Here is a 23,078-nt window from a genome sequence, read left to right as displayed (position 1 = left end):
GCGCAGGCCGCCTGATCGGCGGAGCGGGCGGAGCAAGGGGCGGAAACAAGATACCCGCGTTGCTGTATGGCTAGTAAGCAGTTGATCGGGCGCCCGGCATAGCAGGGTTCTCGTCGGAGTATCCGGAGGATTGGAGATCTGATTCGGGGGTCGACTGGGCAGTGCAAATATGATCAAGGTGGATCGCTGGGGCCATGCACGATGCTATGATCTATCTCCAGATTAATTGAGTGCTACTATAAAACATCGCCGATAGCGGCGTCGTTGAACATGAGATGCCCGAGAGGTGTCTCAGAGCGCATCATGCTTGATCGTTTGATGGGTAATTCTGGGAGTCATGCCGAGGATTCGAGTATGACTGGGGATCCAATTACACGGCAAGGAACGAGGTTCTCGACTCAGATACTCCGTAGTGCAATAGTCGGACTGGAAATAATTGCGATTGTGGCCCAGAGGAACTGCATATCATTATTATCCCTCCTAGCCCTAATACCATATGGTATGGTTGGCTCATCCACCTGACACTCTAGCAAGTCGGTCTAAGCGTACCTCGATGAAATCCCTTGACAGCCACTCTTTCTGACTTTATTATATTTATACTAGGTAGAGCGACAGTGGCATATCTCTCTGTCGCTTTCGCGTACTACGTAATCGTGGGCCCGCTGTCTACGGACGCATCTATCCATTTTAAGCACCAGTCGCTTTGAACGATTTTTGGGAATGGTAGAGGACATAATAGTATATAGTCTATGCTAATTCATGAGATTTAGATTCAGAGACTTTCTTATATTTGTTTCTTCTAACATGCGTTGTAATCATCTAGTCCGAATGCATTGCAGAAATCTATGGAGATATCGGGAAGAATTAGGGTTAGGGCAGAGTTAGGCAACTGAACAAAAAAATCGCAATATCAATCACAGCACAATAATCACATATAGCTGAACAGATATATACAAATATACAAATACAGCGCATGGCAGTAAATAGACCCAGCTACTCAAGCAACGTGGACGCCAGCACCCACACCTCCCATCCCATTCCACACCTCTACGCAGCATACTGCCTCGGAAACGCAAACTCAAACACGCGGAAGTCATCATCAACAGTCAAATCCGCCAACAGCGTGCCCCCATGAATCTCCATCCTCCCCGGCCTCGCCAACTGATTCCCCGTCGGCGTAATAAACTGCGCCCTCCCGCCGCCCTCACGCGGCAACGTAATCGGCACGGGCGCCGTGCATTCCAGCGTAACATTAAGGCGCCGGCCGGTGCCCGCGTCGAAATGCGGCCACGGAGCCCTCAGGCGCTGGATGGGCATGATCGCAAGCGAGCGCGTGGCGCCGCGCAGATCAACGGCGAAGTTGCGGAAGGGGTCGATCTCCGGGCGGCCGCGCAGACCGACGTGGTTCTGGGCGGAGTCCCAGAAGTCGAGGCTCTTTTGGGTCCATTTGCTAGTGTCATTGTCGAAGGTGTACTTGCGGATCTCGACGAGCCAGTACTGCAGGTTGCGGATGCCGTAGGAGAGGAGGGCGAAGGTGAGGCGGTCCTTGTCTGCGCGGCGGGTGGAGATGATGATCTGTTGGGAGCGGGCGGATGTTGGCATGGGGAGGCGGTTCGTGATGGATTGGAGGAGGGAGCCGGAGGCGGAGTCGATGAGGCGGATTTCGGACTCCAGGATCTTGTTGTTGAGGGTTAGGATGACTTCGCGGTTGCGGAGCTGGCTGATGTGCACGGCTGTGACGACGGAGACGGGGGTGTTGCCGGTGCCGGTGACGTTGGGGATCGTGTTGAGCTGGCGGCCGGTGCGGATGTCGTGGGCGATCAGGTCTCGCCAGTCTCGGCCGGCTGGACGGTACATCTTCTTGCGGCCGAAGAGCCAGATGCGGTTCCAGGGGTAGTTTGCCAGGCTGACGGGGTTGGACCAGAGGGGGGTCCCTGTGTGCAGGTCCAGCATGTACATCCTACCACTGTTAGTATTGGCAGAAGGATGAGGAAGTCGAACTTACATGTGGTCAGGCTTCTCATCGGAGCCCTCGATCTTCATGCCCGCGACGACTTCCGGGCATCGTACCATAAGGAACACCGTCTCCTCTTCCTCGCACATCTGCAGAACCCGGATGTTGCCCTCAGGGACGCGGAAGTTCAGGGTATGCGTAAGGTAGGGCACCAAGTCTCCATCCAGAGTCTGGTATCCAGCCCGGCGCCAGGAGACTCTGCGGCATCCGTTGTCACTGCTGCTATCAAGCCAGGCAATGAACTTGTCGCTGTAGGAGTACAGAGAGGCAGTAGTTTCGATCGTCTTGTAAGCGTGTCCTCGCTTCCATCTATTGTCGCGCCCTAGTTCGTATGCTAGGCGCCACCATATCAGTCCAGTTCGTTAAGCGATTTACTGTTGGAACCTTACCGCACACCTGGAATTCCTGCCATTTCTCGTCTCGCGTGGCATCAGGGTTCGCATCAACAAGCCGATCCCACTCCGCAGGAAAGTGTTGATGGAAGGCGCCGACTTCGATCCATTCCCGCACAGTGTCTTTCCAGGTCGTGTTCACCAGCTGGTAGCCGGCTAGGTCGTGGACGTCGACGTGCGCGAGGATCAGGGCTGCGCAGTCGAAGGGCAGGCGCATGAAGGGATCCGTAGAAGGTTTCATGGTGATGGGAAATATGTATACAGATTAGAAAAGTAAAAATTGACAAGAAAAAGCACATGCATTGGACTCGCATTTTATATCGAGCAAAGCTATCCATCGCTATACCCTCGTGGCAGAGTATGTTTTGTCTCGAGGTTCAGCATGAGTGTGATGCCCATTGTTCACTGTCTGAGGCTTTGTGTAGAGCGTCGGAGCCATTAAGCTCGAGAAAGAGCAGGCCAAACAATGAATGAATTATGCAACCGCTTATTTTAGCTCTGACAATTCACAAAGCATAACGAATACCTTCTTTGACTGTGGAACAACTTCTGACTGTACTGATACAATGCTGGAATCACAGAACTTGGGGGAGCCTGTCTCTTTTATATAGCAAAACATCTACTGTTATATTCGAGCATCACCGACGGAACCTGTTTTACTCCAGGTCAATAATGTGGTCACATCAGGCTTTCTGTCCCCGTCGTTGCTACCAACCCGTGGTCTTCCAACCTATACTTAGCACATACAGTCTAAGCCCACCTGTTGACAGTCAAATCACCTTTAACAGAGAACCTCTCTAAATCCCACGATCCCACCAAACAGATCGACTGGACGATTGACTGCCCTTAATCAATATCCTTCAGCTCGTCTAGTTCGCTCTCCAGGTTCCGAAAACTAGCGATCACATATTCAGCAAGTTCCGCTGTGCAAACATCACGATTAGTTTCATGACCGTAGTAACTAGACCGGACTATACTATACCATCAGGAGTCGCATCAAGGACAAACTGATGCATCTTGCCAACGAGGAGCAAAGTCGCCGGGCTCGAGTCCACTTTTCCCTGGCGAGGCAACTGGCTCGGAACATGGAGGCGCGGATAACTCGACTCCCCTGTCGAGGTCATTGAAACCACCTGTCAATACTGATTCACAAAGCCGGCTCTTTCACATTGGTGACTCCTCGATACTCGGTACTAGCGGCGGAAGCAGAAGGCGACGCGAAGGGGCTGGCAGCACGGAACGCAAAGCCGATTACTGGGTCAGCCATGATGTAGGCTGCTCCCTGGTCTCCCATCATAGCAGAGACCTTCTTTGAGACTAGTTTTCCGCTCGTGTCATAGTTGATGAATTCTGCGGTGACTTGGTGGAAATACCGCGCCGTATACGCGGCCGCGCTTCTGGTGCGATGACATGGAGATGAAGCAAACGGGCGAAGAGCGGTGCGAAACATGGATATGGGATCGGATCTTCTGAAGTTTGAGGACTCAACCCAGCATAGTGTAGATACAGGTGATTCTTCAAGGGCAGACGGCGGATGGATGTGAATTGTTCCTGTCCTGAATGACGTTGCAGCGGAGCGGGAGAGGGATTTGGCCGGAAGCTTAAGGTACACTACTGTGCCGTAGGTATAGCAACCTCATGGCATTATATCGGATAGAATGTATAACATGTCCAACGGCTTTAGGCATCTCGCTCGGCAGCGAGCGAGCTACAGTAAAGAGCTAGAATCAGAGGACGTCCATATCTAAGTGAGTATGACATTGCAAGTCGCCCCATCTTTGCGCAAATCGAGACTGGGCAGGACTGTACATATCTGAGATGTCGATATTAGGAAGTAAATCAATAGTATCAGGGTAGTCTGATGAGGCTCGATTCCACATTCCGGTTCCGCAGCGGGAACAGCCCTAACTTTCCCCATAAGTAAAGAAGCGGAGTATAGGCTGCCATGATGTCTCGTGTGTAAGAACACATTGATATAGCTCAGATGCGACCTCGAAAGTTCGCCTGCAGCGTCGCCAGGTACGGTTTCCAGCCGCGTAAGCTCATTCGCTAGGCTAGGTACCTAGTCGGTTACCCCAAGTCGAGCGGGGTGCTGACACCAAGCAACTTTTTCCGGAGACAGCATTTCGTCTCTGAAGTCTACTTTAGGATTGATAGACGAAGCTCAAATCCAGGCAGTCCGTGCATCTAAACGAATATCACAGAAATGGACAAACAAGAAACCAGCGACCCCAAACCCCAGGTCCAGGTTGACGACAACCGGGCTGACACGCCCCCACCCGTTCGAAAAACCACAACGGCATCAGTCGCTTCAGAGAATCTTCAGCCATACGCAGAGCGGACATCGTATGCGTCGACTCCGTCCTTGCATCTACAACGGACGCACGAAACAGGGACAGGTGCAGACACAGGAACGGAACACCAGGCTCAGCCGGACGAGCTCAGTGAAAAAGGCGAGCCCAGTCACCAAGCATCCCCGCCACCGCGCCCTCGCTCCGAAGTGACAATTGATCTCTCACGGACTGAGACTCGTTCTGACGCCGAGGCTGATGATGACGACGGATCTGAACAGGGATCTGAAGAAACAGGGTCCTTCCTGGCCGATGGCTCGGACGAGGATCCAGATCCGCGGCATGTTTTCTGGAGGAAGTTGAAGCGCTGGATCCCACTTTTGGATCGGTCATTCTACACCCTAATAGGGTATAATCATATTAACATGATTGTCAGTGCGATTGCGATTGTTCTATTGTGTGAGTGCTCCGTTCCTCCCTTGTTTTGCCCTGATCCGCGGCTTGAAAGGAGATGGGCTAATGTGGTTTGCAGCGCTTATGATCGCGGGCTGCTCTTCGCATCTCATGCGGGACGTGTACATACTCGCATTTTCGTATCGGGCAGAAAACGGAGACATCGCCATTCCAAACGCCGTGGTAAATCCATCCTTATACGACCTCGTGGCGAATGTAAGCTCGACAGGCGTCTTGGAGGTCCGAGTAGGATACTTTGGTTTCTGCATTGCGAGTGCAAGTCGTGATGCTGTCGGTGGCTGGGTCTGCAAGAGAGACGCAACGGTCTTAGCAAGTCGCATTGATACTGCCATTGATCCGCTTAATCTGCTAGCAATCGCTGCTAACTTCAAGGACGAGGTCATCCTTTCCGTCATCATGTGAGTTTCGGCATGATAGGCAGTCTAAAACTCGCTAATGCAAGGATGCGGCAGGATCATGGCCACCGTGCTCGTATTTGTGGGGTTCTATGCCCTTGGTACATTCCCAGGATGGCACGAGGAGATGGACGCGGAGGGGAGTATTCGCGAGGTGAAGCCGTTTCCAAGCAATTTAGTGTTGCAACTGGTGGTGGGCTGCCACTTCATAGCCTCGCTGTTTCTGATTGTGGCGGTACTATGGCAGCACATTGCTTCTGTTGCGTATGCAGCTAACACGGAGATCATCTACGGCGGCGCCGTGCATGCTCGAATTGGAGCCGCGGCGGTAGGCATGGGGTGGGGGGCAGTTGGAGCGACGGTCCTGGTGACTGTTTCGATGACAGTAATGACCTTGAGCTTGAGGATGGTTTACCACTTGTTAGAATAGTCGTTTAAGCCCAGACAAAATCGGTAATCTGATTGTGGGCCTAAGCCATAAACGTCATGTGGAACGTGAATGTGTCTGTCGCTGGTCTTTATTGATTTCTTATTCTGACAGCTCCGCTTGTAATCGTTCTGTTTCGCTTTCCCGGCCAGCTCTTTCCCGAGCAGCCCGCCTTGCTCGTGCTAGCCAATGAGCAGGAATCCATCCTGCAACCTGTTCACGGGTATCCGAGGCGGCTAGGATGACAAGCCCAAACCCAGAAAAGACGAATAAGATAAAAACAAAAGTCAGTCCAATCTTCAGGCCACTGTCGAGTTGGCGCGTCCACAGCACCGCTAGCGGGGGAGCCAGGAAGCATGGGAGGACCATTAGCAGCATGACTGCAGGGCCCAGTCGTTGGGATATTGATCTCGTTACTGGTCGAACCCAGGAATAGCTCAAACGGACAGTCTGCTTTACTTGAACTAGGAGCCAAACAAGCACGGCGATATTGGATACTGGAGCCCCGGGTGGTATTGACCGTCCTTTTCTGATGGCGGTCATGATCGACAGCTTGCGGTGATGTATCCATGAACTGCGAGCAAAGATTCGCAGAGCATACGTCGTTATGCTGAGGGTGAGGGCAAAAGCAATGAAGTTGCCGATGGGTGCTGGATTCGACAGCTCCTGGATTTGCATCGAAAATAAAGACGCGGCGAACGATAATGGAATAAAGAGAAAAGCAAGCTCCGTCAAACGCGAGATGCTCTCGGCCTCAAGGATAGCCCGGTGGCTCTCGATAAACTGCAAGGCTCCTGAGATGGAGTTGAGGGTATCTTTAGAGCCTTGCAAGATCTCATCAAACGAGTTGCTTACTTGGCCGATGCTGGTGTGGTGAGGGCCCGCCAATTCACATTGCTGTAACAGATCCTTCAAAGCCTGCCCTAACTCCATGCTCAAAATAGGTAGCTGCGAGTGGAGCCCTGCAATAAACGTCCGTAGAGAAAGAATATCTTCAAGTTCTGCCTCTTGTGACATTGCTGCTTCAACAATCTTACTTTGGATGTCGTGAAGAAGATCGATAAGACCCAATGTATCAGATATGACTATCTGGAAAAGGTACTGCAGTGGAGAAGCAGGAACAGGGGGCAGGCCACTCTCACAAGTCGCATGGTGCAAGCATGTTGCTGTCGGGAGAAGCTTTGCGTAGATTTCCCGGAGTGCAGGATTATTGAGCCTTGAAACCTCCTCACTGCTGGTAACTTCCGGGGGAACACGAGGGACTAAGCATTCGTATAAATCCGAGTAACGTGTCTTTGCATACTGTGGGGCGATCAAAGGCTCTTCTGGAGGATCAAGAGTGGTCACTGTCCATTGCGCGCTGTCGATCATTGGAGTTGCGTCCAGTAACATGATGACTGAAACGAGCATGTCAGTGGAGACAAGACGTATTTCTGTACTGCAGGTACCTACCAATCTTGTGGCCGTTAGCTTCAGTTTGATATATTGAGGCTCTCTCTTCAATGGCAGCGACCATGTCCGAGGTCTTCGCCAAGGTCGACACGAGCGACAAATCCCATTCGGAGCGGAGGATGTTTGAAATGGGGCGAACAGTTTCGACACGGTACCCATCACGGACTTCACTTCCTGAAACCCTCACTAGCTTGGGCACAACTTGGGAGTACCTCTCTTCGGCCCTTCTGCGCTCCTGGGCGGTGCTTCCTTGCGCGCGGGCCACTGGCCTGAACCAGCGAAACGACAGGTACGGCCTTGACAGCCTCCAGGTGTTCCACTTGGAGCTTTTAGGCTTCCGCGGTACATCCTGGCCAGAGACCTGATTATTCAGATGGTCGATGAAAAACTGGGGGTCGAGATCGAAGGCCGCTCCCAAGGTATGGCAGGCTCTCAAACTCAAGTCTTCCACAAGGATATATCGCGTGGCAACCGAGAATAGATTTGCAGTCAACCAAGCGTCCATGTCCGTATCATACAATATCGAGTTCCAGCTCACTTGTCCAGTTGCGCGTACGCTTCCATCTTCCAAGATGTCGATGCGGTCAATCAAGACAGTGGTGTCAGGAATTTTGAGAAGTTGATCATATCCGGGCAGTATTCTGGCTAGACGCTTGATATTCGCCAAGTTTCTATCTTTTTTGTCTTTGACAGACAGCGGTTCCGCCATTGCTTGCGCTCAGGTGTCATGGGAGTTGGAGTCCGCCGCTGCCACGTTGCGGGGCATATCTGTTTGCAGGAAGCTAAGATGACAGTGGCGGCGGAGATGAAAAAAGTCTTGCAACTGCAGCGTATGAAACGTTTCTTTCTGGATTAGCATAAGCTTTCTCGTTAAGATTGCTCTTCCTTCAGAACATGGTCGAGAAAGATGCTGCAAGGCAGCAAGGCATCCAGGTCGAATCACAATACCTAGAGTGCCGCTATTCCCCATTCGGCACACCACCACGTGACGCAGTAGGCCAAACCTCTTCCGCACCTCCGACAAGACCATCTCCGAACTCCTCGAACAGCCTCAATTCCAACTCCAGCCGCAAAAATGGCCAAGAAAGGTACGCCTATACCCAAGCGCTCTTCGAAGGCACCATATTGTCGCCATCAACTCCACGCCTCAACCTCCACCTGCCCATTGCCCCTCCGGAAAATGTTCTAAACTAATCAATTCTCCTGGCTGCAGCGAAGACACGTACCATGGTCGTTCGCCTGATCTCGATGGCGATGACCGGCTACTACCGCACAATGACTCGGCCCCGTGCGCACCGTCCCCTGAGCATGCTCAAGTACGATCCCGTCGTTAAGAAGAAGGTGCTGTTCCTGGAGGCGACAAAGGGTGGACGCGCGAGGTGATTTGCCTATCTACCTACCGAACCTCGACGATTTCCCTTTCTCGCCGGTTATCGCGATCGAATACTTTCGGAGATAATATTCGCGGCTTCGACTGTCCCGTATTCACTCGATCTCTATATCCTCTTGCGATCCCCATACCCTCGCGCATCGCCCCCGGCTTTTGCGATCCTGATTCCGTTGAACGACGATCATGTACATTAGACATTGCGAAAAGGCGCCCTTTGAGCTGCCTGTGGCTGCTATCATATTTGGAGCTGTATAGGCATTACGGTGTTCATTCTGGCGTTATAACAGACAATCTTGGTCAATATCATATACCTCTGGTCCATCATTTCTGGTTCCTTTGCAGATTCCTCGCAATAGACCCACTACTATGAGACTGATTCCTTTCATCTTACTGAATATATAGTATCAAATATGGTCAGCTAAATGGACCAGTTCGGGTCACTTCTCGACACTTTGGCTGAAGCGAGCATTGTATTTGTCACCTAGGAAGTCAGATCTCGGACAGTCACGAAATGACAGTACTTACCTCGCGTTTTACGTCCTGTCCTTCTCCTACCTCTGTTTGAGCCAATTTGGTCAGGATCGGGTATACCTGACGAAGTACGACTGCTTCCAGACGCCAGTCTGGTAGGACTTCTCCGACGATCATGGAGTTCCGATCCAGTTCTTGTCTGCGTCACAACACTGGAGGTCGAGGAAGTTTTCGCCTTCTTACTCCGCGTTTCCTGCTCTTCAACCTGGGAAGGTATTCTTTCGATCGACGTTGTCTCCTGCTGTCTCACTGATGTCTCTCGTTGGCGTTTACTATACGTCCACCGATTTGTCCGCGTTATATTGCCTTCGTTGATCGACGACTCCAAGACGTTGCTCTCCATGTCCTTGTTTTGTGGGTCTGGAACCTGAAGGACGTCCTCTTCTGCAGCCAACTTCTGCGATGCGAAAGAGACTTTGCGACCCGTGACCGTCTGTTCAGCCTGGTCACCTTGTTCGATAGAGGCACTTGGACGGCCTTGACGCTGCATGCGCGTGGTAGTTACCTGCTGAGCTTCGGCGACACGATCAAGCTCAGGATTCATTCCTGTTTCTTCTGCCTGGTTTACCGGCGGTTTATCTGTCGGCGGATTGTACTTCTCTGGTCGAGATGGGGCGCTGGGCTCCTGTAGTGCTGCGGCTCTCTTTGGTGTGTGCGCAAGGGCAGAGAGATCAAACAGTTCACTGTCAGCAGCTGGTTGATGAACAGGCGATAGTCCTTCAAGGATACTTGAAAATGGGACAATATTTCCGGCTCGTTTCGACGACAAATCCTGGTCGGCATGGCTCACAGGAGTCCTCGGATCTGTTTGCACTTCTGTAGTATGGGCCTTGTGTTTGGTTCGAGGATTCCGCGCCTCCACTGGTGTATCGGACAGTCGACGTTCCTGCGCTGTCGTCGGTTGTCTCGCATTCTTCGTTTGCAGAACCCTCTCCAGCTGGTTCAATGCCTCGGACAATGGTTGCTCTAAGCGGGAGATACCCATTTGGTGGAGTGTTTCTTTGACCGTCTTTGTCACTGATTCCGAATCTTGTACTCGCTTGAGTAAAGAGTGTATCTCAGCCTTGGCCTTTGACTTGCCGGATTCCAGGGTGCTTCGTGCACTGTTTGCGTCTTCAAGTTCCTTCCTCAATGCTCGAGTCTGCTCTTCACTGTGCGCCAGTGTGTCTCGAACAGATGAAAGTTCGCTTTGCAAATTTTGGTGTGAATCATCGTTCTCCAGGTACTTGGCCTCGAGGGAAGTGAGGCTACTTTGCAAGTTCTGCCGCTCCTCTTTGTACCTCATCAGCTCGTCTTGAACCAAACAGATACTATCCTGCAAGCCTTGACACTCCTCCTTGCTCCTCGCAAGCTCGTCTTGCAAGGAAGATAGGCCCTGTTGTAGATTTTGACGATCTTCAATGTTCTCAGCGAGCTCACTTTGGACTGCAGAGAGATCAGCTTGCAGCCTCTGGCATTCTTCTTCTTTTTCCACAAGTTGATTTTGGATTGAAGAAAGGCTATCTTGCAGTGCTTTGCAATTCTCCTCTTTCTTCGTGAATTTCTTTTGGAGTGCAGAGAAACTATCTTGCAGAGCCTTGCGCGACTGTTGATCCTCAGTTGTCGTCTTCATGAACTCAATCTCGAAGCCGTTCGAACGCTGTTGGGCTTCCTCGAGTTGTTCCCGCAGTGAAGTCTGCTCAGATCTGAGAGCCGCTTCTTGCTCTCTTAACAACTGGATGTCGGCTTCTCGCTTCGCTAAAATTGAGCTTTGTTCTGTTCGGGTTGCTTCGAGGTCCTGGATTCGGGTCGCCATGCTGGAAACTTGGCCTTTCAGGGATGCTTCAAGGTCTTGGATTCGCTTTTCACGTTCCTTGAGCTACACAGCCATCAGCACTATACGGCTAATCGTTGTGCGATACTCACCAAGGCTTTGAGACTTTCGCATTGGATTCGGGTAGACTCTTCGGCTTCGGTCTTTTCCTCGTCAACGACATGCTGGCACAAATGGACTTGCAATGGCTTACCAGTTTCTGTTGGGAATCGGCCAGATGCTCTTTGGTTCTTTGTGCGTTCATCTCGATTTTGGTCTTTTCCATCAAGAGCTCATGGAGTTGCCGCTCGAATCCTGCGCTACATTGCTCGCGACCATGTGTGGTTGCTTTATCAATATTGTCTTGAGCCTCCGCTTCCAACGCTTGAATCCTTTCTTGCAAGTTGGCAGATTGCGATTCAAGCTTGGCAGCTGTTATATCTGCTTGATGAGCTCTCGAGGTCAGCTCACGTAGCTCGTCATGTTTTTGCCGGTTGTCACGCTGTTGGACCTCCAATCTCTCTTCCTTGACCTTCAACTCGAGCTTCAGTCGCTGTATCTCATTTTCGTGTTCTACCTCTTTCGATTCGACTTCGTTGGTTCGCTCTTGAAGAATAGCAAGGCGCGACTCGAGCTTCACCATGCTTGTTTCCGCTCGATGCAGTTTTTCCGTCGTGTCACGCAGCTCCTGATCTTTCTGTTCGCCGTCAAGCTGTTGGACCTCCAGTTTTTCTTCGGTTAACTTCAAGCTAACAGTCAACCTCTGTATCTCGGTTTCGAACCCTATCTTCTCCGAAATATGGAAATAATCGGCCTCGAATCTCTCCGGCAGCTTAACCTCGGATAGCCGCGTCTCCAGACTCTCCATCCGTTGACCGAGATTGAGTTCTTGTTTCTTTAGCCCATCGAGATCATCTCCAAGTCTCTCAAAGGCCGGCACTGCTCCCTCGAGTCTCAAGCGAAGGTCATTGCAACAGTCCTCGTTGGCAGAAAGATGCTCAAGTAAAGTCGATCCGTCGCTCACGCTATCTTTGAAAGCTTGGACTTGCTGCTCCAAGGTCCGTACTAAGCCCTCGGCAATCTTTGAGTGAGTTCCAATGTCCTCGCCCAGTTGACGTGTCGTCGTATCCATGCTAATAAAAGTTAAAAGGGGCATACGACAGGTTCCTCAGCGGGCACTTACCGGGACTGAAACGTGCAAATAACCTCCTGACACTGCTGTACATCCATCCTATCATTGAAGAGGCTTTCGGTAGTTGTAGTGACTGTGGCGAGGAATTCTTCGACCTTCTTTTCAAAAGTCTCACTGAAAGCAGTATGAGAGGACTCGTAGTTCTTGCTCGTTACTATGAACTCCGATTCCAACCTTTGGATAACTTCCAGCTGCTTGGCCCTAACATCGTCGAGCTTCTTATCTTGCGCACGTGAGGAGTTTTGTATGTATAACTCGAGCAAGCGAGATCTTCTCTTCTCGTCGACTAATTGAGACTGTGAGTACTGGACTCTCTCCCGCATGTGATCCAGCTCTTGCTTCAACGAGGAAACGAGACTACCGGTCTCACCACGGCCCTCAAGGGAAGATTGGGAAATCCGGCCCATTTGTGCTTTGACGTCTTCAATGCTCTCCGCTATTTCCCTTCGCTCCTTGTCAAGGGTCTTTCGAGCTGCCTTGAAGTGGATCGCTTCACCACGGAGATTTTGGTAGTCGGTTCCGAGGTCGTTGAAGAATGTTTTGATCTTTCCCAGTTTCGACTTCCATGACTCGGTCTGCGATTTGTAGGCCCTGGTCTCAGCGGTTCGCTTCTGTAGCTTAGAGCTCAAAGCTTCGACTTCGCCCTTCAGCGCATCGTTCTCTTCTTTCAAGACAGTTATGTTCGCCTCCATTTCTTTTTGCAGATTTGTGGCCACTGCTTCGCTCTCTTCTCGAGCCTTCAAACGGCTGATCAACTGCTGGAACAAGATCTCTTCGGGTACTTGCCCGCTGGTATCTGGAAGTGCGTACGACACTCGCTTCTGGCCCTTTCTCTTGTCGCTGTGCCGTCGCTTCACGACTTTCCATTGATTGTCATTGGGCCGCGACTCAAATAGGCTGCTTTGGCGTAGGCCTAGACCCTCAAAGGATGGCGCTTCATCGTTTGTCTCCTCGCGATTATCTGGCTGCTCACCCGAACCATCGATTGGTTGATCATGCTACTGAATGTCAGTGAATCCAATTGTGGAGGGCCAACAAGCACCTACATTGTTGATTGTGACGTCCGCTGGAGGTTCCATGTCTGCCGATAAGATCAATATTGCGAAGGTTGAAATGGGCAGTCTACATACCCTGGTCGTTCTGCTCGGGCGGGAGCTGCTGATTGCAATCCGGTCCATTCTCAGTGGGCAAAGACTGTATTGTCTGGGCACCAGCGTCGCTTGGTGATTCTGCGCTTGTGTCCGTGACGGCCGCCGCCGAGAGTAGGTTCCCGCTGTGGTCCTGTGCCCGCTCAGTTGTTACAGAAGAAATTTCAACTATACGGGGGCTTGTCGGGGACTCTGCGCTTTGAGTGGTAGAGGGAGCAGCAGCCCTGCAACGTGTTAGTTTTGTGTGTAGCCGGATGTCGATCACGTACTTATTCTGATCATTCTCCCCTTCACCGGAGTTGCCGGACAACCCAAGAATACCTTGTTCTGGTATCTCTTGGACTGCGCCAGAGGAATGTCGTCTCACAATTGGCTGAAGCGAGAGCGGTTTAGTCTTCGGGGCAGGCCTTGCGAAGCTGAATGCTGCGGTATCAATTCCCGGACTCCGAGGACGCTCGATGAATAAGGGAGACTGCTGTCTCTGTCCGGACGGCCACCCGATATCAATGCGGTCGTCCAGCATAGCTTGGAGGTTGGGCGAAACGGGCATATCGTTGGTCTCCATCATCCTTAACAGCAGGACCTCTTCGTTCGTATCAAAGCCGTTCTCGTCAAATTCCGGGTCAGCCAGAGCGCCTCCAACTAACAAGTCGTCGGCGTCGCTATTCTCCATCTTCGTCAAGCCTGTCTATTGCCAACACCCTGGTTAGTCCGCGTCCGCAATGTAGAAGTGCAATCATACATAAGAAACGAAGTCTCACGCTTTCTCAATAGAGCATATAATGAGCAAGCCCACAGAAGCCGCAGGCGTAGCCAACAGCGACGACTGAAAAGCGGTTCGGGATAAGGCATTGATTGCTGGACTCTGAGTCTTGATCTTGTGGAAGGTGTAGTCTCCTCATGGCTACCCGAAAGGGAAGGAACGCAATTCCTTTCGTGCTCAACCCCGCGGCTTCTTTCTTGCCTTGCCAACCGCTACTCCGTCCAGCTTACAATTCTCAGCACCTTTGCCGATCGCGCGAGCCTTTGGCATTCGATAAATGCAACACTTGCATTATGCCTTATCTGAGTATACACTGATACTTTTGGCCCTGGTTTTTCCCATCTAGCGGCAAATCCAGTCATTGCTGCTTTGGCGAACAGTTTGCCGCGCGCTTGCAAATCCGAGTCTTCAGCTTTCCTGTAATCGATAGGCACAGAACCATACTCTGCAAGGTAAGTGTTAATGCAAGAAAGGCATCTCATTCCAGACCCCGAGCGGCCGAGGGTCTTGGACATCACAATGCATGGTTGGACTCATCACACTGCAAAGGCGAGATGTTGTGGAGTAAAAATACGCTTCAATCATCCATCTAAACTGCAAAAAAACATACGCAAGGTTGACAGGCTTTTAGCATGGAACATCCTGCAGACCCACGCCCTTGCAAGTTCAGAGCTCGCCGCATCCGAAGGACCCTTTCAAATGACCTTATCTGAAACCAATGGCCGAGATCGCGGTCAAGACAAACGTACCATTCGCTGCAGCGCTGTACAACCCGAGAGAAGTCCGGAGAAGCCAAGACCCTCGTCACAACCCCAGCGCCTACATCGCAGATGACAGGCCATCCAAGGCCCCTGATTGGCCATTTGGGTTCCCCCCTGCGCCATCAAACAAATCCTCTCGCCAATCCAGCCGGACAACTCTTCGAATCTTCGAATCAGAGTTTCGGACGGTCTCGCTTGAACCTATCATCTATCTGTGCCACGGTGACTCGATCCTGCAGAAGCCTGAAGATTGGTGGCTTGTGCGACTCCAGGCCAGCCCTGCGTTGCTATATAGGACAGAGCCATGGAGCTCGCACGGCGCCCAATCTTCACTCAAATCTCTCCACCTTCCTCGAGCACCCACAGAGTTGAGACCAGGGCACCGAATTATTTCCGCTCTTGAAAGCAAATCCGTCATCGTCGTCCACCACGATTATGCAATCATAAGCGAGCCATGTCCATCACATATCTATACAGCTCTTTGGCGGTCGCGCTTCTTGTCGCCCAGTCGGCCGCCCAGGGTGAGATTGATCCAAATGACATCGAGGCTGTGAATGCAGCTGGTGCATCTGGAAAGTCAGGAGGTGGGGGCATGTCTACTGGAGGCATGATTGCGTTGTGTGTAATCGTTGGCGTCGTTGTTATCATTGGATGTTCGTCCCCCAGCCCTATCGCTGTTACTTACAGGTCAAGGGACTCGATGCTGATAAGTATTTCTCTTCCAGTCTCCTCAGCAGCTCTTTTTTACGTGGCTAAGAAGCGTCAATGGGCTATGCGCGAAGCTCTCCGTCGATCCGCCAAACAAGTCATCCGAGCCGTCAAGACTCCTCTCACACCCCGGTTCCCTCGAGGCCAGCGACCACCTGCTGCGGATAGTAACCGAGACCGGGCTACAAGGAACAGGGAAGCACCAAGGACGCAGCCGCCGCGAAAACCAACGGACGTGGAAAAGGATGCCGTGGTTACAACTGACGAAGCCTCGAAGAGCTCCGAGACTAAGACTAGGGGTTGGAGCTCTTACTTCTCGCTCAACCGCTCGTGAATGCGACTGTTCTTTCAATTCCCTATCTTAAACAATAAGGGAAGGCAAGGACACTGCGTATACTCCCTGCGCTGGTTGTGGGACAGGTCCGATCTACTCGCTGTTGTTTGTTTGATGTGTTATGTTTCAACGTGCGATGGATATAATGAACGCGATTTCATAGTCGTGGATACTGCTGGCTGGTTAAAGAGTTCGTGGCATATCACAAAAGGGCTACGTTGGAATTTGTTAGCTGTTCTGTGCAAAGATACCAAGTTGATTTTGCTTTTTTGGGTCTATGTTTTCAGATGAATGACCTGTTTACTCCGCACTCGTCTTCTACTTAGCATTTTGGTCTGTTAGTATTAACCTACCCTCCATTATCCTCGGTCGTAGTGAGAACGAAATATAGACATATTACACTCGGCCCTCCTTTCGACCAGAGTCCAACCTCTCTTCAAACTCCCGCTCCATCGCAGATTGGGAATATAGCTAAACTCTGAGCAAATAAGGAGAGCTTTCACAATATCTCTGCGTAGTTCTGCCAGTCCAAGCCGCACAGTACAAGTTCATCCCAACCAACTATATACTCGGCCTAGGTACGGGAATCGTAACCACGAGAACTAAACATCCGCCTCATCCAACTCATAAAACTCCACCTCCGCAATCCCCGTCCTCGCCGGAATGGTAACGCAAATCGGAAAGCCGCCGTAGTCCGGGTCTTCGCTCGGCATCATCGCGTACAGCCCACTCCTCGTCTCATCGCCATTAAGCACTCTGCCCGTCTTCAACTCGCCCGTTTCGGGGCTCGACACGATTTTCTCCTCGAAGCGCAGGATCCCCGTAAACGCGGACGTCGGCGAGAGCGATTTCGCGCGCACCTGGAAGCCCCAGCCTATCAGGAGGAACTTGGCGCCGCCGAGGTGGATGATCATTCCTGAGCCCGCGGAGGGCTTGCCGAAGACGAAGCAGCGCTCGATTGTTATTTCGTAGGAGGCGAAGTGGCGTACGATGGGTTTGGAGGAGTCGGATCCGTCGGGACGGAGGTCGTCGAAGTAGAAGCCGACTGAGGAGCCGGGGGTGCGGTGGGCTGCGAGGACAATCTGGGAAACGGAGGAGAGAAGCGCGTAGTGCTTGGTGAAAGGGTTGGTGGCTGGCTCTTGGGTGTCGATGCCAAAGGGCGATACGCCGAGGGCTTGGTAGGTGCCGTAGGCAGCCCATATACGGCGGGCGCCGTACTCATCGCGGCGTTGTTCGGGGATAAACAGGGGCTGATTGCGGTGGCGGTACTTGGCGCAGGAGATTGAATAATCGTTCAGGTAGACGTCTGGGGCGATGAAGTCCAGGGACGGCGCGAACTTTTGCCAGATGTCGAGGACGGTGCTGGTACCACCGCCTGAGGGGTAGTCGCCTGGAAGGCCGCCGCCGCCGGCAATGATAGGGAAGTCGTTGTCGCCGTCTTCGCCGACGTAGTTCTGCCAGACGTTCGTATATAGCGGGATAGGATACTCGGCTTTCCCCGCCGCGGCTACTTGGTTCAGGTACTGGGCGTAGTGGTAGGCCATGAAGAGCTCGTCGGTGCGTGGACCTTTGCCGAAGACTTCGACCCACGAGCCTTTGGGCCAGGATTGTGCTTTGAAGTGGCTCAAGTTCCCTCGCAAGTCGACATGTAGGTTGTTCCAACCATCCTCCAAGTAGGATATCAAATCTTGCGGCACAGGCTGGGAGAAGCGCTCTTCAGCTGCTGCACTGGCGTCGCGTGAGTCGCCCAGCAGTCCGGTTTCATTCTCTACCTGCACCATTATGACCGTGGACTGGTTCCCATCAAATTCCTTCAAGTGCCGCATTAACTGAGTAAAAGCCTTAGCGTCGGCTTTAGGAGCTTCATCATGAAAAATCGAGAGCACGTCGCCAGTTTCAAGGACACCGCGGGCCTTTCTCAGTTTCGCACGAGGGAACCGCTTAGCATTTGTTTTGACCCACGTAGGGACGTAGGTTGAAATGCCGTTCTTGAATGAACCGAACCACAGTAAGATGAGGCAAAGGCCGTTCTTTCGTGCCCCCAGAATGACTTTGTCAAGCTCTTCAAATGAGAATTCCCCTTCAACAGGCTCGATCATCTCCCAGGTAACGCACCCAAGCACAGTGTTGTAGTGGGTGTCGACTAGTTTCTGCCATGCCGTATCCATATACTCGGCAGAAGTGAGAGAAGAGTTCTGAAGCTCGCCTCCAAGGATAAGAAAAGGCTTTCCATCGACAATCAGTTCCTTCCCACCGTCGATTGCTCGAAGATGGGGGAGCGTTGTGCTATCGGAAGACATCGTAACAGACAAAGTAAAGACAAGATTGTCTTGGATGGTGCATTAATCTGTCTGGTTAGAGGCGCATTAAATAACCAGCTGCGGGCAATACCTGTCCTTCCCCGCCTGAGACGTTGCGCTCTGCATGTAGCATCAGCATGCATTGTTCGGCATTGAAGCCAGCTCATTGGGCCATACAGCGCTATAGATCTCGAGATGCATGAAATCGGCGTCATACGATCCATACCCCGGCGACTCCAAATTTCTAGTCCACAACAGCTTGGCACATTGAGTCTTTTTGCGGGGGAGCGGACAAAGACCACTGCCGACTGGCTGATATCCCGCAACCCCGGTTAAATGGACAACTACCCAATAAGAATTGCTCCACAACTTGGGGTTCAGTCATGAAATGTTGGAAAGGCATGGTAAAGTTTGGACTCCCAAGAACCTTGTTTTCTCCACGAATACCCCAGAGTCGTGAATTTAGAAAGTGGCGTGGTAGGTATGCTGTCCCGGGAAAATGAAAGAAGACGCTCGGCACAGGGCAGTTGCGAAGTCAACATTCCTCGGGCCACATTCGTAAGTATAAAGCCTGCGCTATGCCCCTTGGAAAATGGTCATGGTTGATTTCAGAAGCAGGGCATATTCAAACAAAATCTGCCTGACGGGGCTTCATAATGGATATCTCCAAAGGCAACGATGGGACAAGGCAATCCTCCACCGAGCACATAGAGGATACACCGCAGTCCTCCACGGACTTCCAGATCCCAACGGTCACCTGGTGGAAACACTCTGGGCTGCGGAGGTTGTACGTCATGATGCCTATATTGTTCCTCGGTAGGTTGCAAGATCTCTGCCCCGTCTACTAGTCGTCCTAACGATACGGCTTTCAAGGCTCGACGATCAATGGATATGACGGTTCGCTGTTGAACGGATTGCAAACCATGCCGCCGTGGCGGGACTGTGAGATGCTCTCTGTACGGTGTACCTTGTCGGACTGGCTAATGAAGTACAGATTTTGGCGATCCCACGGGTTCCGACTTAGGGTTGTTAACCGCAATCCACAATATCGGAGGCATTTGTGCTTTGCTTTTCTGTATGTGGCCACTCCAAAGGGTAATCATGTCATCCACTTACACAAGCCAATTTGATGATAGCTTCATATATTGCCGACCTACTGGGTCGTCGGGCAGGAGTGGCGGCGGGCATTATTGTGATTTTTGTCGGAGTAGTCGTCCAGTCAGTGCCGTCGGTAAACCGGAGCATGTTCATCGCAGGAAGGTTCTTGGTCGGTCTCGGGTATCTTCACCGTAACATATCCCGCGGTTTTATCTAATGACTGGAATCAGATCAAATGTTAGCCAGGGCTCGGCCCCTCTACTCGTGACCGAACTTGCTCATCCTCAGCACCGCGGCACATTGACGACGATGTACAATACACTTTGGTATATTGGCTCTATTATCGCCGCATGGACTGTGTTTGGTACAATCGAGTACACCTCAAACGCATCATGGAGGATTCCCGTTGGCCTTCAGGCTGCCATGCCCGCGATTCAGTTCGTAGGTGTATGGTTACTTCCAGAAAGTCCCCGTTGGCTTTGCGCAAAGGGTAAAACTGATGATGCGTTCAATATCCTCGTCAAAGTAAGCGGATCCTCTTATTTGGCTCATCTTGCGGTATGCTTGTTCCAGATTTGATTTGACGGGAATAATATAGTACCATGGCAACGGAGACCAGAACGACAAATTCTGTGAATGGCAATATCGAGAGATCCAGAACACCATAAGCATCGAAAAGGAGACTACCGGGAATAGCTGGGCGCTGTTAGTCAGAACCCCCGGGAACCGGAAGCGTTTGCTCCTCATCGCGCTGGTGTCTTTCTTCTCCCAATGTTCAGGAAACGGGCTTGTTTCATACTATATCCACTCGATTCTTCAGTCTGTCGGTATCACTTCATCCAGCGATCAAGCAATCATCAACGGCGGGTTGCAGATATGGTCGTTCCTTGTCGCTATCGGGTTTTCGGCCTTCCTAGTGGACGTTCTAGGGCGAAGGAAGCTTTTCATGATAGCTGCTGTTGGAATGCTGATCACCTTTAGCGTTTGGACTGGGTATGCTAGCCAACGTGACAACTGAAGAATGCTTAAAGAACTTACAGCTAACTGGTTGACAGATGTTCCGCTGTCTATGCCCAGAATGAGAATTCAAGAGCTGGGAGCGCGGTAATTGCCATGATCTTCCTGTACTATGGCGTTGCTGGCTTTGCGTGGCCAGGTCTCACAGTAGCGTACTGTGCAGAGATACTGCCTTTCAACATTCGAGCCAAGGGGCTTGCTCTCAACCTTGCCTTGACTGCTCTTTCATCGGTCTTCAACCAGTATGTGAACCCCATAGGACTGGAAGATTTGCAGTGGCGCTTCTACTTTGTTTACATCGCAATCCTCGTTGTGGAATGCCTGTGCATCTATTTCCTCTTTGTGGAAACAAAGGGGCCAACACTGGAGGAGATTGCCGCCCTTTTCGACGGTGATAAGGTAGCAGTACTGGATCCCGAGAGTGCTAAGGCAAGGTCTGCGATCGTAGAGAAGGAATCTCAATAGCTGGAGTGTAGAGCCAAAGGGTTCATTCAAGTTCATCTTGGGTCCGGCTGGCGAAGGATAGACAGTGCATCCTCAGCAAATCTATCTCTTTCTGCAAGGTATTCGGTGGCGGGAGGTCGGCGATTCTTTTCAATTGGCAGTGCATGCTGAAGCAGAAACTTTACTATCCACTTATCGACCACGTATACTTGGTCAGTAGATCTCATGCAAGCCTCTTGGAATGTGAAAAGTCGTGCAATCTAGAATAATCAACAATGCAATCACAGATGTCACGAAAGGCTTACCATTGCCTCCACGTCCGGCCAGAATTGCTTAAGCTTGAGAAGGATTTGGAAGTTGGAATATAGTCGCCTCCGTGCGTCAGGTAGCTCACTAGGCTCCCCGAACAAAAGAGCATGCAGCAAAGCAGACGATGATATTACCGTCATATGCGAAACAATGAAGTATACAGCTTCACAGCCGGCTACTTTACTGGAAGAGCTCAGAAGGTCACTGAAAACTGCTGCGTGGTACTTGCAACGCTCTGCAAATAGAGCTTGATTAGGGACCTGGGTAAGGGTTGAGTCCAGGTAATGGAAGTATAGGAGAGTTGAATAATGATGATAGCCCAGATGTAGGGCGACGAACGTTGCTCCTAGGCCCAGCCTGGCATGGTGCTCTAAGTTTTCTTGCGAGTGCTTCACGCTGGTGGGAAGGTTGTGGGTGAATTCCTCGAGCTCCAGCGCTAATATGCGAGTTTGCTCTTCTGCCTCCGTATCCGTCAAGTCGCTGTTGACAAGCTGACGGTGCAACACCTGTATCTTACCGAATATCCGAGCGAGGATGATCATGTAGCCCCAGAGACCAGGGGAGTGGCTTTGTCCCATATTACGAACATGTTGCTCTCCCGGTCTCAGTTTCCAGAACTCCAACTCCAACATTGGTAGCGGATGCTGACTCGTTTCAAAAATTTGTCGTGGCATGTCTAAGCCAGCGGAGGACCATTGGTCGATCATGTATAAAGACCAGTAGGTTCGGGTTTTGATTTCTCTCATGATTGTATCGTCTTGCGGACTAGCCCCGGGGAGACGGAGAATCTGAGCCATACGAAAAGAGATGCCTGATACGCATAATCAGAACGGGGAAAAGAACACATTGGTAAGCGCACGTACCAAAGAAAAGTGATTCTCCCTTTGAGTCCCCTTCAACCCCGCATAGATTGCCTATGAGGGTAGCTGCATGGACATTATCCAGCGTCACATCGTCAAGTGTTCGCTTGAACGACTCCTTGGCTTTGTGAAAGAAGTCCTTGGCCCGCTCTCGTACGTTCCGTTCATCTGAAAACCTGGCCTCAAGAGCAAGAACACTGAGAAGGGTCGCGTCTGGTAACGATCCAGCTTGCACTCGGGATTTTAAATTGGTCGGGTGAAACAACGTGTGAGGTTTGTCGTGGATGAACTTCAGGTAGAGGTCGACAAGCTGATCCCGGACTTCGTCTCTCAATTCCGCCGAGTGTTTTAGTGCAGTCCCTGCCGGGAAGATAGACTTTGGGTAGTTTGGTGCCTTGGTGGCCAAAAAGGAGCATTCAAGACCCTTCTGAGCACATAGTGTACAGGCTAAGCGAGGAAGTGTGCCTGGGGTGCATCTCCGCTTGGCTAGGCGACATTGCCTGCACGATTTGGCCACCTTCATGATCGTGTCAACGGCAGTATAACGTAATGAAATACATATCTGAGATCTCGTGGCTGTTAGTGACGGGTAGGTACCTATGGTAGCGAGGGGTGGTGAGAAGGCGAAGCCCAAATCGACCAAGCACATTGGTTGGAGAAAGGGCGTCGCACGTGACGAGATCCATTTGAAGATGAAAAAGGCTTATTTTCGATGTTGACTCTTAGTGAATCAAGATGTCAGCGTGTAAATATCCTGGGAGCTTCTGGTAGTCGTTCTTGGGGCTACAGTGTAAGCTGTTCGACAATCCTGGTAGAAGGTGACCAGCTCTGCCTTGCCAGCTATCCACAAGCTGAGGTTGAAAATGAGAGTTTTGAGTTGAAATGCTTTAGTGACACCCGGGTATTAGATTGCTGAAATTCTGATATGTCCAATTCAAAAGTCCCATATGTGCAAAAAAGAAACCAACACAACAATTCCGCGTATG

General features: G+C 51.3%; 9 protein-coding genes across 9 annotated transcripts; 3 read left to right on the top strand and 6 right to left on the bottom strand.

Moving 5' to 3' along the window:
- Positions 1 to 1,047: 1,047 nt before the first annotated feature.
- Positions 1,048 to 2,647, bottom strand: DSM5745_07277 (uncharacterized protein; the record flags this gene model as incomplete). Its single annotated transcript, XM_026749293.1, has 3 exons — positions 1,048 to 1,960; positions 2,006 to 2,348; positions 2,404 to 2,647. 3 exons carry the CDS (start codon positions 2,645 to 2,647, stop codon positions 1,048 to 1,050), a joined length of 1,500 nt encoding a protein of 499 aa, XP_026602383.1.
- Positions 2,648 to 3,553: 906 nt separating this feature from the next.
- On the bottom strand, positions 3,554 to 3,856 carry DSM5745_07276 (uncharacterized protein; the record flags this gene model as incomplete). Its single annotated transcript, XM_026749292.1, has 1 exon — positions 3,554 to 3,856. One exon carries the CDS (start codon positions 3,854 to 3,856, stop codon positions 3,554 to 3,556), a length of 303 nt encoding a protein of 100 aa, XP_026602382.1.
- Positions 3,857 to 4,612: 756 nt separating this feature from the next.
- DSM5745_07275 (Fig1 domain-containing protein) lies at positions 4,613 to 5,996 on the top strand (the record flags this gene model as incomplete). Its single annotated transcript, XM_026749291.1, has 3 exons — positions 4,613 to 5,156; positions 5,230 to 5,569; positions 5,624 to 5,996. 3 exons carry the CDS (start codon positions 4,613 to 4,615, stop codon positions 5,994 to 5,996), a joined length of 1,257 nt encoding a protein of 418 aa, XP_026602381.1.
- Positions 5,997 to 6,095: 99 nt separating this feature from the next.
- Positions 6,096 to 8,154, bottom strand: DSM5745_07274 (uncharacterized protein; the record flags this gene model as incomplete). The annotated part of the gene is made up of 2 exons (XM_026749290.1): positions 6,096 to 7,390; positions 7,446 to 8,154. 2 exons carry the CDS (start codon positions 8,152 to 8,154, stop codon positions 6,096 to 6,098), a joined length of 2,004 nt encoding a protein of 667 aa, XP_026602380.1.
- A 1,099-nt stretch (positions 8,155 to 9,253) lies between these two features.
- Positions 9,254 to 14,171, bottom strand: DSM5745_07273 (uncharacterized protein; the record flags this gene model as incomplete). The annotated part of the gene is made up of 9 exons (XM_026749289.1): positions 9,254 to 9,316; positions 9,361 to 9,500; positions 9,550 to 11,224; positions 11,272 to 11,322; positions 11,373 to 12,291; positions 12,342 to 13,348; positions 13,397 to 13,431; positions 13,481 to 13,722; positions 13,768 to 14,171. The coding sequence occupies 9 exons, from the start codon at positions 14,169 to 14,171 to the stop codon at positions 9,254 to 9,256; spliced, it is 4,536 nt and encodes a 1,511-aa protein (XP_026602379.1).
- Positions 14,172 to 15,476: 1,305 nt separating this feature from the next.
- Positions 15,477 to 16,064, top strand: DSM5745_07272 (uncharacterized protein; the record flags this gene model as incomplete). Its single annotated transcript, XM_026749288.1, has 2 exons — positions 15,477 to 15,675; positions 15,748 to 16,064. 2 exons carry the CDS (start codon positions 15,477 to 15,479, stop codon positions 16,062 to 16,064), a joined length of 516 nt encoding a protein of 171 aa, XP_026602378.1.
- A 602-nt stretch (positions 16,065 to 16,666) lies between these two features.
- Positions 16,667 to 18,364, bottom strand: DSM5745_07271 (putative beta-galactosidase; the record flags this gene model as incomplete). The annotated part of the gene is made up of 1 exon (XM_026749287.1): positions 16,667 to 18,364. One exon carries the CDS (start codon positions 18,362 to 18,364, stop codon positions 16,667 to 16,669), a length of 1,698 nt encoding a protein of 565 aa, XP_026602377.1.
- Positions 18,365 to 19,020: 656 nt separating this feature from the next.
- On the top strand, positions 19,021 to 20,944 carry DSM5745_07270 (uncharacterized protein; the record flags this gene model as incomplete). Its single annotated transcript, XM_026749286.1, has 7 exons — positions 19,021 to 19,180; positions 19,238 to 19,306; positions 19,359 to 19,439; positions 19,501 to 19,582; positions 19,693 to 19,987; positions 20,061 to 20,455; positions 20,518 to 20,944. 7 exons carry the CDS (start codon positions 19,021 to 19,023, stop codon positions 20,942 to 20,944), a joined length of 1,509 nt encoding a protein of 502 aa, XP_026602376.1.
- Positions 20,945 to 21,484: 540 nt separating this feature from the next.
- DSM5745_07269 (uncharacterized protein) lies at positions 21,485 to 22,615 on the bottom strand (the record flags this gene model as incomplete). The annotated part of the gene is made up of 3 exons (XM_026749285.1): positions 21,485 to 21,693; positions 21,750 to 22,043; positions 22,096 to 22,615. The coding sequence occupies 3 exons, from the start codon at positions 22,613 to 22,615 to the stop codon at positions 21,485 to 21,487; spliced, it is 1,023 nt and encodes a 340-aa protein (XP_026602375.1).
- Between the last annotated feature and the right edge of the window lie 463 nt (positions 22,616 to 23,078).

The sequence above is a fragment of the Aspergillus mulundensis genome, assembly GCF_003369625.1.
Source record: "Aspergillus mulundensis strain DSM 5745 chromosome Unknown scaffold_7, whole genome shotgun sequence".
NCBI lineage: Eukaryota > Fungi > Ascomycota > Eurotiomycetes > Eurotiales > Aspergillaceae > Aspergillus > Aspergillus mulundensis.
Note: the sequence above shows the minus strand (reverse complement) of the source record. Positions and strands in the feature narration are given on the sequence as shown.